The sequence below is a fragment of the Musa acuminata genome, chromosome BXJ3-5 (assembly GCF_036884655.1).
Source record: "Musa acuminata AAA Group cultivar baxijiao chromosome BXJ3-5, Cavendish_Baxijiao_AAA, whole genome shotgun sequence".
NCBI lineage: Eukaryota > Viridiplantae > Streptophyta > Magnoliopsida > Zingiberales > Musaceae > Musa > Musa acuminata.
This window is the reverse complement of record NC_088353.1, coordinates 42041579-42060363: the sequence shown is the minus strand read 5'-3', so window position 1 is coordinate 42060363 and position 18785 is coordinate 42041579. Positions and strand designations below refer to the sequence as shown.

Here is an 18785-nt window from a genome sequence, read left to right as displayed (position 1 = left end):
CTCGTCTTCCTCAGGCCATCTGGCTGTGGAACAGTGGTATCTGATCCAGAGCAGACGAATTGATCATGAAATCTGAAAGGAAAAGGAAAGCAAGTAGATGAAAGCAGGCCTCAGCTCCTCTCATTGTCTGCTAATACATGGTTTTAGCAGTGTTCAGAACTCAATAGATTGAGCTACTAAAGACTGTATAGTGTGGCAAGTAGGCCTTCTTAACCATTCTCCTTTAACTTCTGTCTAGTAACTCACTGTGAACGTCTCAGATTAACCTTTCTGACAGTTTAGAAAAGCCAATCAATTGTAATTCATGAGCTCACTATATCCACAGTGATTCAAATATGTCACCTCTCAACCAACATATTGTTTCCATCATTTATTACATAATTGAATAGAACCAGACTGTTCCCACCACATCATCTCAGTTTATGTAGAGGAATTCTTCGTCTTTCCAACATAATTCACTCTCGAAACTGGGTGGTCTTAATGCTAACAATTGGATATCTCTGTTGAACATGAGGCTCTTCCATCCTTGACATCAATAGTTTAACAATGAGCAGGCAGACTTATATGAAAACAAAAGCTGAGCACTTCAAGCTGAAGGTGATTGTTGAGGAAACACACATTCAAGCTTGTGATGCAGAAGTTGGTTTCTGAGGAGCACCAGTCTCTTCATTTGTCTTCTTTACTCTTCACTTTTAATTGCCTTTGACAATATGTTGGGAGTATGGTCTCTCAGCTCCACTGCCAACTACCAATACTCAATGCCCTGTTACTCACTTCAACCAAACATAGCAGAGCTTTTATTCCTGAGTACTGCTTGCCTTTTCCTTCAATCTGGAAACTACATGCAAGAGAGATAAATATGCTGCTTATCTACTCAAACTTTCTATGTATCAGCTCAGGAAAACTACATCAAAAGAGTGTAATTTCTCTACTTGAGTAAAGGATTGTCATCTCTTTTTTTCCCACATATATTTATCTATATATCTCTTTATTTATCTACTTGAGAACTTGAGTTTTTAAGTCCATCAAATATCAAGTATTGAAGTGACTATACTTGCATGTTTGGCTAACCTTAGGACTTCAGGGGTGCAGCTTTTGAGATTATGCCTACTTTAGGTGTTGATTCTATGAAATTGCATCTCTACAAATGTTGAACTATGCTAAACAGATATATGGATGATTCAGACATGAATTATGCCATTACACCATTATATAAGGTAAACAGATTATGCCTCATACATGGCAATGATGATGTATGGATGCTTCAACTTGCTTGACATGTTTATGTTTGACATCCTATTGAATTCAAGTTGACAAACATGAAGCTGTATAATTTACATTTTTTATACTGTTAATTTAATTTTATATTCCAAAATTTACTCCATGTTTACCTTTGTTTTGCATGTTTCAAATGTTACCAAAGTTTCTGGTTATGTTTATATATATCTCATATCCATGTCTCATGTAAGGAAAAAAAATTCTACATGATCCTAAGAACAAGGAAGATGTCATGGTATCACTTTTAAATGCACCTGTCCTTGCACTGGCATTCTAAGTTTTACTTCTACCACTGTTGTAGCAGATCAATTTTCTCTTCCTAATAGGTGACCTTTTGTTTGCATTTTGAGGAAGATGTGGCAAATATTTTTTGCTGATGCTATCTTTAAAATTATATTCTTTATGTTACTAAACACATGAAGTATTATTATTTTGATTGATTGCATTTTTTTTTCTTTCAGTTGAATTCCTTAAAAAATTATGATTTATTATATTTCGGACGGTAATATAAGAGTTCAAAAATATTATATAATAATTTTTATATTTAAAATATTAATTTAATGATGATGTATTTGACTCGTTTTTTTATTTGAAATTTCATTGAAGGGTTAATATACACCGAGAGATTATAGTTTGTGTAATAATAAAATAATGAATAAATGATAGTAATTTTCTTCTTTTATGCAAAAACTTGATGTCGAATAAATTATATGATTATTTCTTTCTCACAATAACATACTACCAAAGAAATAGTGTGAACAATCTTTTTCATAAAATAATATGATAATAAAGATATGGTACAATTTTTTTTTCTTTTACATGATATATTTTTTCACAATATTTTGATAATAAATAATTTATTTTTTTCACAATGTGATAGTGAAGAAATTAAATGGAGTTTTTGCTTTTCCATAAAATGATGTAAACTTTCTTTTTTGGCTCAATAATATGGTATCAAAGAAATAAATATAAATTTTCTTCTTTATGCAATAAAATTAAATTAGGAGAATTTTCTTTTTTTTATGTGACAACACAACAACAAAGAAATGATTTAAATTTTCTTCAATATTATGAACTATTTTTTTTGTGCAATAATATTTGATCTAATTAAAATGTTAGTCCTGTATTATTTATCATATAGTGACAAGTAGAAGAAACCCTAATGTCCAAATCTGAGACCAATATATGAATTTTTTTATACTTGAATTTTATTTAAAGAATTATCTCTAACTTAAATTAATAGTATTAATTTCTTTGCATTATTATGTGTGCTTTTATTGATTTCCAGGAATTACGGCTTTGGTTATATGGGCTTTTAGGGGATTAGCAATAAAGCCGTTCTGTTTAAGCACCTGACTTCGCTGCGACTTCGAGCCGCGGTTGTGGCGGCCGCGACGTCGCTGCGAACCATGTCGCCGCGCCCTCCTCCTCCTCCTCCTCCACCGCAAGGGAGTCTCAGCAAGAACCGCCGGATGAGCAGCAAGAATGGGGCGGAGCGGTCGGCCTACTTCGCCAGGAGGGAGGCGGCGAGGGTGCTGCGGCGCGTTCTCCAAGGCGACGATGCCCGCCGCGCCACCGCCTCCATCAAGTCCCTCGTCTACTCCCCCTCCGTCCGCAATAAGAGGGCCACCTTCGCCCTGGTCTGCCAGACCCTCAAGTGTACACGTCTTCATCAGCTCCTTTCCCTGTCTCTCTGTCCTGATATGGTTCCTTGGGACGGTACTTTAGGTTGAATGAGTCTGGGATCAGAAAGCGTGTTGGTGTAATCTAGTGGCAGTGATTGCTGGTTAGGTGTATGTAGGCTTGTTTTTTCAAATTAGGTTGGTTTTCTGGAAGTATATTCTTATATCAGGACCAAATCGATCACCCTTTCCCGATGAGAATGATGAGTTGGGAGCGAAGGGTAGGTTCAATTACTTAGTTAGACAAACTTATGGTCTATGGAAGGCTTTACCTTGAGATAGCGATAAATGGTTCTTGGGAGGCAACTGAGAGTGAACGAGACAGCAAGAGGATCTTCTATGAGATCTAATACATCACGCAAAGAAACTCTTGATTTTATCATTATTGCGTATGCTTTCTGCAGGAGGTCTCTGTTGTATTTCTGATTCAGCTAGAAGGGCTATTAAAACATGCATTTGTGCTGCTAAACGGAACCCTTATTGAATTTTAGTACAGTCTTTTGTGTTCAGTTATGCACCATTTTCTGATTTATATTATAATATGTAAGCTTGAGATGGGGCCTTCTATATATGAATGCAGAATATTATAATCTGAAACTTGCTGAACTAATTTAATGCTTACGATGTTCCCAGCTATATAAAAGATGCTCTTTTGCTGATTTTGAATTACTTTCTGTTATGCTTGTTTTGCCTGTATGATGCTTGCTTTTTTGGTTTGTGTTTAGGTTTCATACATGATGAATACAAAATTCTGAAAATTCCTTTTTCTGTTAACAGATCTTCCGATTCTTAAAGATGTTTTAGCTGCAACTAGTATACTGAATAGAAAGTGGAAGGTGATGGAAATGTACACTTATTCTAGCCTACTTCCTGAGTGTTTGTTTATTAATTATCAACATTCCACCTTGTCAATCTTATAATGCTAATGTTTAATATCCCTTTTTTTTTCAAAAAAACAGAAGCAGGAGGAACTCATATATGTTACTGCATATGATATTCTCTTTGGCCAGGTTAGTGACTTAGACATCAAGGTTTTTTTCATGTTGGCAACCTTTATATTGCTTTCCTGAGAATAATCTGTTGATTATCAAAAAGATAATTCATGCTATGTTTGTTACTTGCTGCACATCTTGTAGCACAAGCATCTTCTGTGAGGTGATTTTAGGTTGACACATTCTTCAACATGTTGGTAGATGTCTTGTTCTCCATGGTGGCACTTCTCCAATTATTATTTGGTAAAAGAAAAGTATATTTAGTCGGCACACATGTATATGGAATGAGCCTAAACACCATTTTGAGTCATGGTAGGTTAGATTTATAGAATGGTAAAACAAATAGATTTAAGGGAGAAGTTGGAAGCAAGGTTTGCAACACCGCTTGGTATAGTTTGGCATGAGTGGTATTTACATGCTTAACAACTTATCGACATGTGCACTTAATCAGGCAGTCTATCTGGTAAAAGGTCTATGCTACCCGGTACAGGCCTTGTGCCAGGAGGGACATCTAGTGCAGGCAGCCTTGGACAAACCAATATGTTTTGTTTTTTCTTTGTTTTTGAAAATATGTACCAGTGACACTGGGTACACCTGTACATACTGGTCTGGTACCAGTCTGAGCCATGACCAACACACTATCAATATAGGAAATTATGAACCTTGGTTGGAAGGTTCTTTCTCTGTCATATTGATTTGAGATTTATGCTTTGAGAGAACTTTTTTTTCTAGAATTATTCATAATAAAGATATTGATATATCGAATGCTATTATTGAATGCTATACTAAGTTCTCCTGAGAATCTAAGCAAACCGGTATGTGCATGAACATATGGATTTCAATGATCATATGGTTTCTAATCATTTTCTTGTTCTCATTTAAATTTTGAAAGATAATTTGTTGCAATTGATCGCTTTCTTGTCATGCTTATAGTATACCTTAGATTTTTGTTCTATAGAAGCTGCATTGACTGCTAAAAACTTCATTCTGGTCTTCTATGTTACGAGGAAGCATCTATGAAAAGGAAGAACAATCCGTACGAGATTAGTTGATAATGATTCTTAAAATTTTCTTTTCTGAATGTTGTAGTTTAAGTCTATTGAACTGACTTTGGTGCCTACTTGTATCTGGAATTAGATGAGCCTTACGAGACCAAGTAGGCAGCACATATCTTTACTATTGTCAAGGCTGATACATAAATACAATTTTTTCCCCTAAAATAAGAGGCCACTGATAAATTTAATGTTAACTAATTTTGTTTATATGCCAGAAGGTCCATGGCATATTTTGAGGTAAGCTATTTCACCAAATCTTTTTGTACTGCAACTGTTTGCACAAATAGTTTGAACTTTTAACAATCTTGCATCGTTTTTTGTTTGCCCGTTGTTCACATTGTGATTTTTATGCAATCTTCAAATCCAAAACTTTATAGGTGTTTGCATGAGCTGTATGAGTCTTGTTGATATAACATATTGCATCCTCATATATTGTTTTCTTTCAGCAAACTGCAGTGATGGGTGATGTTGAGAATTTTCTTGTACTTCATAAAGATTCACTTCAGACTGCATTAGCACGAAATTCTGCTAGACATAAAGTTAAGAAAATTGAAGACATGCTCCAAAATAATGATGTTAGAGGTGTGATTTGATTCTTTCTAGTTTCTTATTTGTGATATATGAGTTAGCAATTGAAGTTCATACTTTGTGTTCTTTATTTATGATTCAATTATGGGAGCCTGCTGTTTGAAGAGTAGCCAAGCAGATTATTGAAGTATAATTCTAAATTTGTATCTGATTGCCAACTTAATATGCTTAAGATGGTATCAGATGTCCTTTGAACCAATGGAGACTTATCATTCACCAGAAAAAAAACTGTGTTTGTGCATGGGTGATGATTGTAGCTAGCTTCTGGGCCTATGTTTTATCATGTGATAAAACTAATGTAGAAGATGTAGGACTCTCTTCTAAGGGTGCATTTGAGAACACATTGGAGATGTGCATTGAGGGCCAGATGAATATTTTAAATGTGAATTGGTGTTTGGTAAATATTTTTAAAATTGCATTTGACTTGTATGTTGAATGCTGACACTATCTCAGGATAGCGTTAGGATTTCAGGATTTGTGGGATACTACTACTAGTATAATTTTAAAAAATTTTGAAGTACCCTATGACATTATCTAAAATCACAAGATTGTCACTATATAATAAAAACCGTAACCTTCATTTCCTCATCTCAACTCTCGATTTTTGTCATTGCCCTTTCTCTCACAAGTCTATAATTTTATTTATTTATTTCCAAAGGTTATTTTACATTCATTTATATGATTATATATTATTTATTTATTATATATCTGTGTCATATGAAATTTTTATAAGATTGTGCATTCATTTATTTTATTTTATTAATTTAAATAAAAATATAGTTATTTTTGAAATAATATTAAAATATTATAAAGGTAAATGTATCATATAATTTTTAATGTACTTTTGAAATACAATTTTACCAAACAACACCTTTGTTAATGCACACTTAAAATATAATTTTCATTTATTGTTTACCAACCACTCAAAACATTCGAGGATTGCACATTCACTCAGAGCTCTTTCTTTAAATGCACATTAAAAATGCAATTGTGTTCCCAATCATAGTCTTAGCCTAATTAACATCCAGGAAAAGATGTATATATTTGTTTTAAATACTGGATGGACTAGAATTTTCTTCGCTATTGTGTTTTATGTGTAATTACTGATAAAAGTTAGTTCTTTTTACTCAAACACCATTATCTTCTTACTGTATCATGCTTTTCAAATATCATTAAACTCTTATTCTCTACTAATGAAGTACACGTGGATGTTACCAAGAAACACGACTTATACTTTTCTCTATCTCTATCCAATTTAAATTAAGCATACTACACATACCTATGTCTGTGTTAACATTCATAAAAACTCTCTTTCAGTAGCAGCATGAGTTACATGTTTTTGCAAGTAGAGAAAATTGTAGATAGCCAAAGCATTTTCCATAATAATTCTTTATGGTGTCCAACATGTAAATATGCCTCTTTTTAGTGTTTTATCTCAACGACACCTGAGATTAAGACAAAATTAGGAAGCTGGACAGTTCTTACCGGATATATTATAGTAAGAAATGTACTTTCTGCAGTCAGAAGACAAGAAAACCCATTTCGTGCATATGTTTTAAGTGGATTTCTGTTCGAAATCCACTTCTGAGTTCCCATCATGCTAGTGTCAGATTCATGCTCTACTCACTTCCTAGCTCTCATCATTCATTTGCTGAACATTTTTTTTATTGCAGTCACTAAACCTCGGTATATACGTGTCAATACACTCAAAGTGGATGCAGAGTCTGTTATACGAGAGTTAGAGAAATCTAATTTTGTGGTATTTCTCATTTGAATCTTATTTGTTTTAATGAAGATGAAGTTGTGCTTCTCATGATGTGGATAACTTGTGGTTTAGTTCTCTTATTATATTTAATTATAACCATTTGTAATATTTTCTGTTTACTTGAACTAATCTGCAACTACTGAGAGTTGCCCACAGCTAAGACCTATTAGTGCAGTTTTTGAGAGAATGACTTGTACAGTTATGTGACATTTAAGAGTATGATTAAATTTTTTGACTAAAATATTTACTCAAGTTTTATGCTGAAAACATCTTTGTTGCATGATTAATTTTGGTGGCAGATTAGTTGTATTTATAATCGATAGATAACTATGAATGGGTTATTCCCAAGTTCTCATATATATGTTTCTCTGTACCATTGGTGAAGAACAATCTAGACTATTCATCAAATAATGTATGGACACTAACACAATACTGAGACAAACTATTGGTTGTCCTTATGTTCAATGATAATCAACTTACTGCTGAAAGTTTCTTGACAAGCTAACCAGCACTTCTGTTTGACAAGGTCTTGGGCAGCTGCAATATGGGTTATTGGAGCTGTTTGAATTACATGTGTGCCATGAGCATGGACAATGTCTTTTGCTTGTCAATGCTAAATAATCAAAGGGATGTGAAACAGGGAGCCTGCTTGCCCATCATCAAATTTGCACACACTATGTCGGTTCTCTGAAAATAAGTGACATTTAAGGAAATAGGCAGATGCTCTCTTATCATCTTTCCATTCCATCATCATTCATGGAGTTGAATTCCAAGATATCTCATGGTTGTGGGATCTAATGATATCAAGGATCATATATGTTTGTGCAATATAATTGCTTGCCATGATTTCAATTCAATAACTTGTTGTTTCTATGTTTTCTTTCTAGGTGCCTTCTTTTCCTTTTCTAGAATATACATTTTGATGGGCCTATCTTTTTCTTTTGAAGATCCTCCGATCTGAATTGAGGTGTCAATTATGCTTGCGAGTACCTATACTTGTGGGGACCTATCACTAGTTGGGCATGGATGGGGGGCATTTTTTATTTTTCATGTGATTATAAGGCGGGGATGGGTAGAGTTGTCATGATCCGGGCTTGATGGGCTAACTGGCCTATGTCAACTTCGTTTGTCCCAAACCATTAACCACAATACTAATTGGGACTAATCGGGATGTTATAATCTCTCTCAGTCAAGAGCTTGACGTCCTCGTCAAGGTTCAATATAGCCCAAATCAAACCCTAGCATGGTGCATATGAGGCATAGCCTAATGGTGGCTCCACATCGTGACGAGTCCTTTGACTCCATCCACCGGTAGCTCTTTTCTACTCGAGCCCTCTCACTATGCTCAAATACTAGGTCGGCTTTGATACCAAATGTCACGACCTGGGCCTAATGGGTTAATTGGCATATCAACTTCGTTTGGCCCAAACCACTAGTCAAAATGCTTAAGCTGAAGTTAATAGTAGTACACTTATCAAACTTTTATAACCCAATCTTAATCTTGCCCACTTCTGATGTGGAACTAATCGAGATGTTACAAAAGCACTCCCCACCATGTCCTCAGTCCTGTCCCCACTCCATCAATATGTGGGCCTAAATATTGGGCAAGCTAGGCGCCTTAAAATTAGGTTGGGTTTAGCCGTGGTTGAGTCAATTACGAGTTATTTGGTTCGATTGAACCAAATGAAATAGTATCAACACCCCCCTCCCCAGCACTATCACAGACTTATCTGGAATTGCCTAAGTCGTGAGGCACTCTTGCGTTATTTATTCGCAAAGGGTTAACCTAGTTGCAACCTCGTTTAGGTCCCGAAGAACCTGTAAACGAGCAAATTGATTAGTTCCGAAAACGAATGATGGACAAGTCCCAACGTCTTGCAAAGAGGGCAGCTTTACAAGTAATTCAGAAAACTCTTGTTGTGCAAGAGAGAAAATAGAGGAAAGAGAAAACAAGGACTTGATAAGGCAAATAAATAGTCGTAAGTTCATAGATGACTACTCATCAGGTGTTGGGCAAGTTGGCAAGTTCTCATAGGCTTTACGTGCAAACTTATGAATAGCCTTTACGTCTTGGAATAGCCTTTAGGTCTTGGAATATTGCTTCACATTTGTCTGACCATCGCTAAGCTGCTCTTTCTTCAGCAACACCATCAGTGGAGTTGCACGCTTCGAATACCCAACTATGAAGCGTTAATAATACTTGACGAAACCAATAAAGGATCTCAGTTTTGGTATCTTCTTTGGTGTTCGCCACTCTGCCATAGCTTGCACTTTCGTTTTGTCTATCCGAATGGATCATTCGCTAATTCGATACCCCAAGAATAAAATCTTCGTCTGGGCAAAATAATTTATTTAGTATAAATTCTCAATTATTTTTGCTTATGCAATAAATTAATGTTTAATATCATATTCAACACATTGCTCATTCTTGGAGGAGGCTAAAGATAATTGTGAGGTAATTGATATGTATTTTAATTTTAATAATATTGTTTATTTTTAAGTTTTTATTGTTTGACACATTATACATTTTTTTTATTTATGTAGGATCTATCTTGCATGGATATGTGAGTACGGAAATTGGAAAAGTGGGATTGATGGGGAAAATTTTTAATTTGTAAATTTATTTGGATATATTTTTAATGGAGAAAATTGTTAATATATTTTCTTATTTTGTATTTATTTGGTTGTGGTTATATTTGGATATATTTGTATTTGAATATTGTTATGATGTGTAAACTTTACAAATATTGTTGTTATTATTTGAAAATTTGAGTATTGTTAATTAATCTTGATAATAGTTTTATTTTTTTTAAATGAAATGGATTAATTAGGAGAATATGGTGAACCCACGGGTTCTCTTGCACCTAATGGGGATTCCCCATATTTGCCTTGTCTAAATGGGGAATGGGGTGGAGATGAGGGATGAGACGGGGATGGGGATGAGAGAAGCATTCCCCACCCCCTGTCCCGTCCCATTGACATTCCTAGATCTGAAGTGGTTATGCAATTTTGTGTCAGTTTATCATATTATACATCCTACATGAAGATAAGAAATGCAATTTTATATAATTTTTGAAAGAAAAAGAAGGCTAAGAAGCTCTTTTGCAAGCAATAAAGGGTGAAAATTTGCCTTTTCTTCAGTGACTGAACTGATTTGTAATGGTTAATATTCGGCCATCTATCACATTCTTTGTTTAGGATCTTTATCTTTTATCTTTTTTGCACTTTCATTTAATGAATCCATAGAAACTTTGATGGTGATTGAACATGTTTCTTAATAGGTCTCAAGAGATGACACTATCCCGGATGTGTTAGTTCTTCCATCTGGCATTGATTTGCATGATCATCCTTTGGTTCTAAATGGAAGTTTCTTCCTGCAGGTAGGTCTATTTGATGTGTTTAGATAATATCTTTTAGTATGTCACCTTCTTGCCTTATTTGTTGCTTGTGTTCTGTATTAAAAATCTCATCCCTGTTAATGTTTCTAATTAATGATTTGCTTGGATTAATTATAATGGAAATTTGATGAACTGACACTGAAACAAAAATAGGGTATATCTTAAAATATGATTGGTGTATTGGATCAAGGTACATAGCAACTATGTGAAGTCAACAATTATATGTATTATGGGAAGAATTTTTGTTTGCAAGCTATTAATGTATATCATTAACTATGTGAAGTCATTAATTATGCTAGCCCTGAGTATTAGCAGCCATTTGGATGAAGAATCAAATCAAGTCAGTTTAAAGTTTTGATCTGGTGCCAATACTGGATGGCAACCAGATCGGTATAGTTTTGGTATAACTTATGGATTCTTGGTATGTGTGTATAACCTGAACCAGAGAGGAGGTAGAGAAGAGGGTAGGAAGAGGAGGATAGGGAGGTAAAGAAGGCAAAGAAGAAGAAAACTAGTGGAGGAGAACACGGAGGAGGTGGAGGCAGAAGACACATACCAGTGGTAGGAGGCGGACATTGATTCAAATACCAGCCCGTACAATATGATATCGATATATTTACTGGTGCAAGTGCAACCATGGGCTGATAAAGGATCATATGGTCTTGTTCCAATAAATTTATTTTTTTTATTTTTTTGGGTAATACCTGAAGCAATTGTACACTGTACTCCTCATCAGTGTGATAAATTATTGAAATTGTCACCCAACCGAGATTTTAAATCCTTGCCAAACAAAATAAGCTGAACCAGTGCTACCCATTGGGCAGCAGTAAGGCAGTAGAGTGGAGTGAAGAAGAAGAAATAAAACAAGGTACAATGAGTATCGGTATTAAGTGATAGGCTTACTGCACTGTACAACTCGGTATTTGTCAGCTTACCATCCAGGGAGCTTGATTTCGGACGAGATTCGATGAAATTGCTGGTCCATATACCATTTAGCTGTTATATTTGTAAAATCCAGTTCAAACTTGTATGGTCAAAACATTAATGTTTTTTGCCAAAAAAAAATGCTTGGTTTTTGGTCTCATGCACTTGGTGTGTGCAATCTTGAATCCGTTAGCTGATGCATCTGAATTAGGTAGATGCACAGATAAGCATATCAATGAAGCACAATTAGTTCAAGTTTGTTATTTTAACTGTTTTTAAGTTTGTTCTCATGTTTTTTCAGGGCAAAGCAAGTTCAATGGTGGCTATTGCATTAAGTCCTAAACCAGGTTGGAAGGTATTCTTAGTATACTCTAGTTCAAGCATTCATATTGGTATTTTTAATTGCATGACTCACGTTGAAATACCATATCATGATTGGATTTTCTCCCTCCATTTCTTTGAAATGATTAGAAACATGGTCACTGACTTCAAAGAGAGAAAATAAAAGAAATTTAGAAGCCATTTTATTTCTATAATTTTGTGTTAGAGTATTTTTGTTTATATCTTTGATTTTTATCATTTAAATAATTGACTTGTCATTTGAACTTCAAAGTGATGTTTTTGTTTTTATTTGTCATTCACTGATTGTCATATTGAGATTCATTTTCCCATCATTGTGGCAATGATAGATGTGATACATAGGAAATTTGGTGTCATTCATTTCTGCGGAAAAAGAAAAGTTGGGAAAGATACTTATAGTAACTTGGGAAAATTTAGTATCTTTGACTTTTATCATTTAAATAATTGACTTGTCATTTGAACATCAAAGTGCAATATATGTTATTGATTTTATTCATTATCCACTGATTGCCATATCCAGATTTTTTTTCCCATCATCGTGGCAATGATATATCTGATACATAGGAAATTTAGTGTCATTCATTTCTTCAGAGAAGGAAAACTTGGGAGATACCAATGAAATGCTTATTTCAAAAGATTATGCGATTTTCATTTAAACATTGTTCCGTCAAGTGCAATTGATGTTAGTTTTCTAGTCCAGTTCTTTTCTAAGACATTCTTTTGGTTTAGAAGTGTTTATGATTTTTTTTGGTTGGAGTATAGTTTTACATGTCAGATATTCAATCAGCACAATGCATTTTATTAAGCCATTTGATCAGTGCAAAGACCTCCTCTTTTGTGGTCCATTTTTCTAAATTTAGAGGATATCATTTTATTCTTTATTTACAAGGAACCGTATGCTGATTACAGCACTGACTGGGAGATGATATGCTGATTATATGACATTATTTATATTCTTGCTACTTCTGTTTGTTATAAAATTATACATATTTATAATACAATACGTTATGCTTTATGAAGGTTCTTGATGCTTGTGCGGCTCCAGGAAACAAAACTGTCCATCTTGCTGCACTTATGAGGGGAAAGGGTAAAATTATAGCTTGTGAGTTTAATGCGGAAAGGGTTAGAATTTTAGAAAAGACTATTCGACGGTCTGGAGCACCTAGTATCCTTTAACTCGTGCATTTCTTTCAAAAATAATTTGAAGAACAATTTTACTCTCTTATCTTTATGCTCCTTATTTCCTCGGATGTATCCTCCTGCCAAATTGACATGTATTTTTTTTAAAATTCCTGTTCAATTGATGGTTACTAAAAAAAGGTCTGAAGTTGGATATGAGTTATTTTGCAACTCACTATCTTTTTTGGCATATATATTCTTCTACTTCTTATTTGTTTCAGGGGCATTTCTTTTCATATGTATTTTGTGCAAATTTACCTTTGGATTTCAGCTGACACTCTTTATTATATATTTAAAGGTACTAGGAACTTTTGGAGTATCAGGTGTTGAGTATAGCATGTTGAGCTGATACCATAGTGTCAATAACAGGCTGCATGTTAGTGTACTCTGTCTTGTGCATGATTATATGGTGCTGCCACTGCACATGTAATGTATACTAGGTGTATAATAATCTCTATCTTCAAAGTACCAAAGAGTTTAGCATTGTTCATAACACCAGTCAGACAGGTACATACTGACCATTATTTACCTGTTTGATCAGGTTTTGGCCTGCAGACCATGCAAATCTGCTTGGTCCAGATTGAAATTAGGGGTACCGTCTGATATTCTTATCATATTGGGCATACCACCTGAATTTTTATTGTTGGAGCCTATCTGCCAGGTGCTATGCCTACCATTGGTTATCGGATTCTCTGAAGACTCATTTAAGGGAATTTGGGAGCCTTTTTAAACCCCTCTTTGGCTCCTTTTCATTCCTCTCAAGATCCTAAACTGTTTTTTCCCCATTTCTTACACAAACTCTTGATCCCACTCTATAAGCTTCATTTCTCTCAAACTGGAGGCCAATCTTAACTTGCGGTCTGGTTCAAAACCGGAGCACCTACCGTAACCTACTGATCTGACTCTTAAAGGGGCAGTCATTGGCGAGTATTATAGCAATAATTGGCAGTTCCACTTCTTATTAAGAAGAACAGTTTATTCTCCAATCATGATAAAGATCCATTATAACAGGCATAACCATATGACATATAATATATAAGCTGTACAACTTCCCTCTGATGTGCATACAATCACAGTGGCAGGTGGGAGAAGTATTTGTTTCTACAAGCCAGCCATGAGACTGGCCAAAACAAAAGACATAAAAGTTCAATGAACATTTTGTCATTCATAGGCTCCTAAGAAAATATAGATTTTGTCAAACTAATATGTGCTTCGTATTGTAGTTATTGCTTAAATTATTGATCTATTCTATATGTAGCACTGTGGTAGCACAAGTGCATTGAACAATGCATTGAAGAAATGACATTACTAATTTCATGTTCTGAGTAAGGATGTCAATTTCATAGATTCAAAGTATTGCTCAAGTTTCTTGTTTTTTTCCTCAAGGATTGATACTTTCTTTTGTTCGACGAGTCATTAGTGTTTGATCTGCAGCATTTAACTTGAAAAATTACTTAAACATTGGTATGTTATTTATGTTATAAAATACATGATTATATATAATTCAATTTGACTATTGTTGCAAAAGGCCTAATTGTTATTCCTTAACTTGATCCAAAGATGTGGACATTGTTAATGGCGACTTTTTGGACATAAATTCCAGTGACCCTGTGTTCAAAGAGGTACTTGAAAACTTTTTCTAGTATCACTTAGGTTATTTAATGGTTTCAGGTAATTGAAATTTCTCAGGTTTTTTATTTGCTTTTTGGGGGAAATCATATAGTCATGTATCAAATGAGAACAAAGTAGTTCATCCAGACTTAAATCCCAAAGATAGCATTTATGACTCACTTATTACAACCTTGGCTAAGATGTTTAGTTCATTAAATTTAGATCACCCTTATTCAGTCCATCCTGGTCAAAGCTGGCCAAACTAAACCATATGATCAACTTAGTTACAAAATATCAATATGCCAAAAGTTGTTTCATACAATACAATTTTGTATATTTGGTGGTGGTGTATGCAGGTTCGCGCTATTCTGTTGGATCCTTCATGCTCTGGATCTGGAATTTCAGCTGAAAGATTAGATTACCTTCTTCCATCATACAAAAAAGGTAACCATTAATAGGGCAATATTTTCAACATAGGGAGTTGAATTGCATCATTGATTGTAAAGATTCTTGTTTGTTTTCTCAATGCACTTGAAAATTTGCAAAATTATGTGAAAATTACCTCAACTGAAAATGAGGAATTTATGTAACATTTACCTCTTTTTAGTCTATCTTCACAACCTTAAGCTTCCCTATCATGTTTAGGAATCCTAATTGTGGCTATTTTGGTTCACAGAATTGCATGCATCGTAAGTCTACATTATTCTACTTTTTATTAAGGAAATTACTATTAGATGTCAAGTTCCAGGATATGTTAGCAGTAAACTCATGTCGAAACCTCAATACATGGAAACCAGAATTAGTCTAAAGCTAAAAGCCAGAATTAGTCCTATTCTAAATTTAAGATTTAAATTGTTTAATTTATAAATAACTTAATTAATTTGGATCTTATTTTATAGAAGTCTTTGTCATCCATAATGTACAAAAATATGTATATAGTCCTAAGGTTGTTTACCTTAATTAAAAAAAATAAACATTAAACAAACAGTAACAATATTATGAGTATAACATTTTTTCAGGATTTTTATATATAACCCCTCTCCTTGAGGGGTTTATTGCAAAGAAGACCCTGCCTGATCTCCATTTATATTTCAACCTAGAATCGGTTTTTGTTCAAAAACCACTTACTACCAATAATCCAATTACAGAAGGAGAATATGCAGAAGATTATAAAAGATGAAGTTTTTGATGTCCGTCTGGTACTCCACTGAGCTTCCTCTCACAAATCCCAAAGTACAAAGATAATAGAGACCACCATGAACCAAGATGAGTGCTTCAGCACCAGTAGGAAAAAAATACCAATGCCTTGTCTAACTGTCAGGAGAAGTTCCTGTAACTCATGGAAGTAAATATTGAGTCTTCTTGACTGTCATTGTCATTTATTATTTTATGCTAGAGTTTGTTTCATTGTCTTAATCTCGAAGCGGGAATTAAAACGGAAGAAATGATTGAGTGTACTTTTACTCTTGTGGTGGATTATCAGCAGGAACCAAGCTTATATTCTTTACATTTTTTTACTTTTACACATTGATTTATATTTTTTCTATATGTGGTGTTTGTCAGATTTTTTTTTTATTGTTAATTAGGTGATGATGCTGATGCTTGCAACAGTGAGAGAGTAAAAAAGCTCGCTGCTTTTCAAAGAAAGGCTCTTTTGCATGCACTGTCTTGTATGTTGCTTCAACAAAAACATAAAGTTGAATCTTTTGCTTTTTTTCTTTTATTAAATCATAGTCTTTGGATTCTGTCACCCATCATATCATTCTAAAATGCATCTATATTTCTAGCATTTCCTCATTATCACTGTTTTGAATACCTAATAGTAATAGTAGTATTTGCCATGTTTAGAATAGGGGGCTTGGAATTTTTGTAGTTGATCCGGATGCTTCAAAATTCTGTAATAGGGGTCTGGAAGCCCCTACTAGATGATATACACACACACACACACACACACACACATACAATGATCCTTGTAAATTCATGAGAACAAAAAATTTGTATGGTGAAATAATAGCTCCTAATTTGTCCTGTCTTAAAGACAAAGCAAATCACTACCCTTATGGTTGATCCAAGGTTTGAAATTTCCATGTATAGTTTGAGATAACCAAGGATTCAAATATTATTGTACGATACTGAATGTACTTCATTGGTTTTTATTTAATAACTATGCAGTTTGACTGGATTGACACGGACATAGACTAGATTTAAGAAATCTTGATCGGATCTAATCAACAAGGATCTTGGTTGGATTTGAAGGGATCATAGTCAGATATGAGCTTATATAATCGTCAATGCAGATTTTGTCTTCTTATTCAGTTCAAGCTTCAAGGGTTTTTTGTATGGATCCTCCACAATATGTTAACTGCATTTTTATCATACTCTATATTCTTTGTAAGATCTACAAATTTCATCCTTGTCACTGTAGTGTTTCTGGCATTTGACAAAATTATTATGATTTTGCTTGTGTCGTTGGAAGCACTTTGATATGCAGGACTGTAGAAGTGATGGAATAACCAACTGCAAGCTTGTTTGCAGCTTGATTGATTTCATTAAGGACATAATAACTTATCTGAGAATATTACTTTGAAGATTTTATGGCTGTACTGCTTGATTTTATTGGAAGGAGATACTATAAAACCACCAGTTAAATGAGGTTACCTTAGGCATCGTCACTATTTATGTGAATAAATATCAGAATTTCATATTGATTATTTTTTGGTAATTTCTTTTTCCAGTAGGATCATTATTTTCCCTATTGGTTGAGAGACCAGCTTACTTCTCTTTCACAGTTCCTGCAGTTGAACGTGTTGTGTATAGCACATGCTCAGTTCATCAAACCGAGAATGAGGATGTAATTAAATCAGTCCTCCCTCTTGCAACATCGCTCAACTTTGAACTTGCAACTCCTTTCCCACAGTGGCCTCACCGTGGCCTGCCAGTCTTTGAAGGTGGTGAGTACAGTACACCAACAAGGAAGCTCTCATCAAGTTTTGTAGGTCTTTTGAATCATGTCATTATGATATTATGCTTAAAATGCTTCTTTCTTTGTTTTGGTCTCAGCTGAACACTTGCTTAGGACTGATCCAGCAGAAGCCACGGAAGGGTTCTTTATTGCATTATTTGTCAAGAAATGTAACTCTGCTAACAATAAGTTATCGAGGAGAACAGTCCCTGGAAAGAGCATGCCGTCTTTGTCGATGAAGTTTATGAGAGGGACCAGATGTAAGCCTTACCCTTTCTGTAAAATGTCAGCTATGTGGTTATATAAACATTTGGCAAAGCAAAGGACTAGGAAAAGCGGATATCTGAGGCGAATGACGCAGAAAGGGTAATTGGACCTGCCAATGTTATATCCATATTTGAATATGGTTAAACAGGCAGAAGGTAGATTACTATGTCTGATAAATACTAATGTTTGTTGTTAGCTACAACCCCATCTTTCTTCTCTTTTAATCGCAGGTTATTACTTGCTATAGTGGAGCAACATTTTCTGTCTGAATGTTTTAATTTTGTTCCTGATTTATTATTCATAACTTTTTAGCAATAGTTTCTATTTTGCACATTTTGGAGGAGAAAAAAGGAAAAAAAAAAGTACATGTAATGTTTGTATTTCATTATCAATACTTTTGTTCTTGTAAATATGTTTGTTGTCTTGTGAGCATGATTAATCGTTTGGATTGTTGGATGGTGAATAGCACAATCATCGTCAAGTCAACCGTGCCATCAAGATGGTCTATTGATTGCTTTTTCATATTGGCCTCATCTTCAAGATGGATATCATGATGTTAAGGTGGCTACATCCTCAAGTCGGTTGTGCTTGGGCACTTAAAATAATTATTGTCAAGTTGAGAGTTAAGATTATTCCTTGTAGTTAAAAGTGGTATTCTTATAATTACGAAAGTAAAACATTTAGGTCTATTTATCGTAATGTTATCGGTTTCATCAATAAAAAT

The 18785-nt window shown here is 34.4% G+C and overlaps 1 protein-coding gene across 3 annotated transcripts; it reads left to right on the top strand.

The window, feature by feature from the left end:
- The first annotated feature begins 2623 nt into the window (after nt 1–2623).
- LOC135637623 (25S rRNA (cytosine-C(5))-methyltransferase NSUN5-like) lies at nt 2624–18378 on the top strand. Of its 3 annotated transcripts, XM_065150277.1 has the most exons (13): nt 2624–2937; nt 3738–3796; nt 3920–3970; nt 5454–5589; nt 7269–7354; nt 10642–10740; nt 11984–12037; nt 13063–13207; nt 14782–14843; nt 15189–15276; nt 16419–16502; nt 17622–17783; nt 17893–18378. In XM_065150277.1, the coding sequence occupies exons 1-13, from the start codon at nt 2688–2690 to the stop codon at nt 18162–18164; spliced, it is 1548 nt and encodes a 515-aa protein (XP_065006349.1). In that variant the 5' UTR covers nt 2624–2687; the 3' UTR covers nt 18165–18378. The 3 variants fall into 3 exon arrangements, with proteins under 3 accessions (XP_065006349.1, XP_065006350.1, XP_065006351.1); XM_065150278.1 differs by lacking the exon at nt 16419–16502; XM_065150279.1 differs by lacking the exons at nt 5454–5589; nt 7269–7354.
- Nucleotides 18379–18785: the final 407 nt, after the last annotated feature.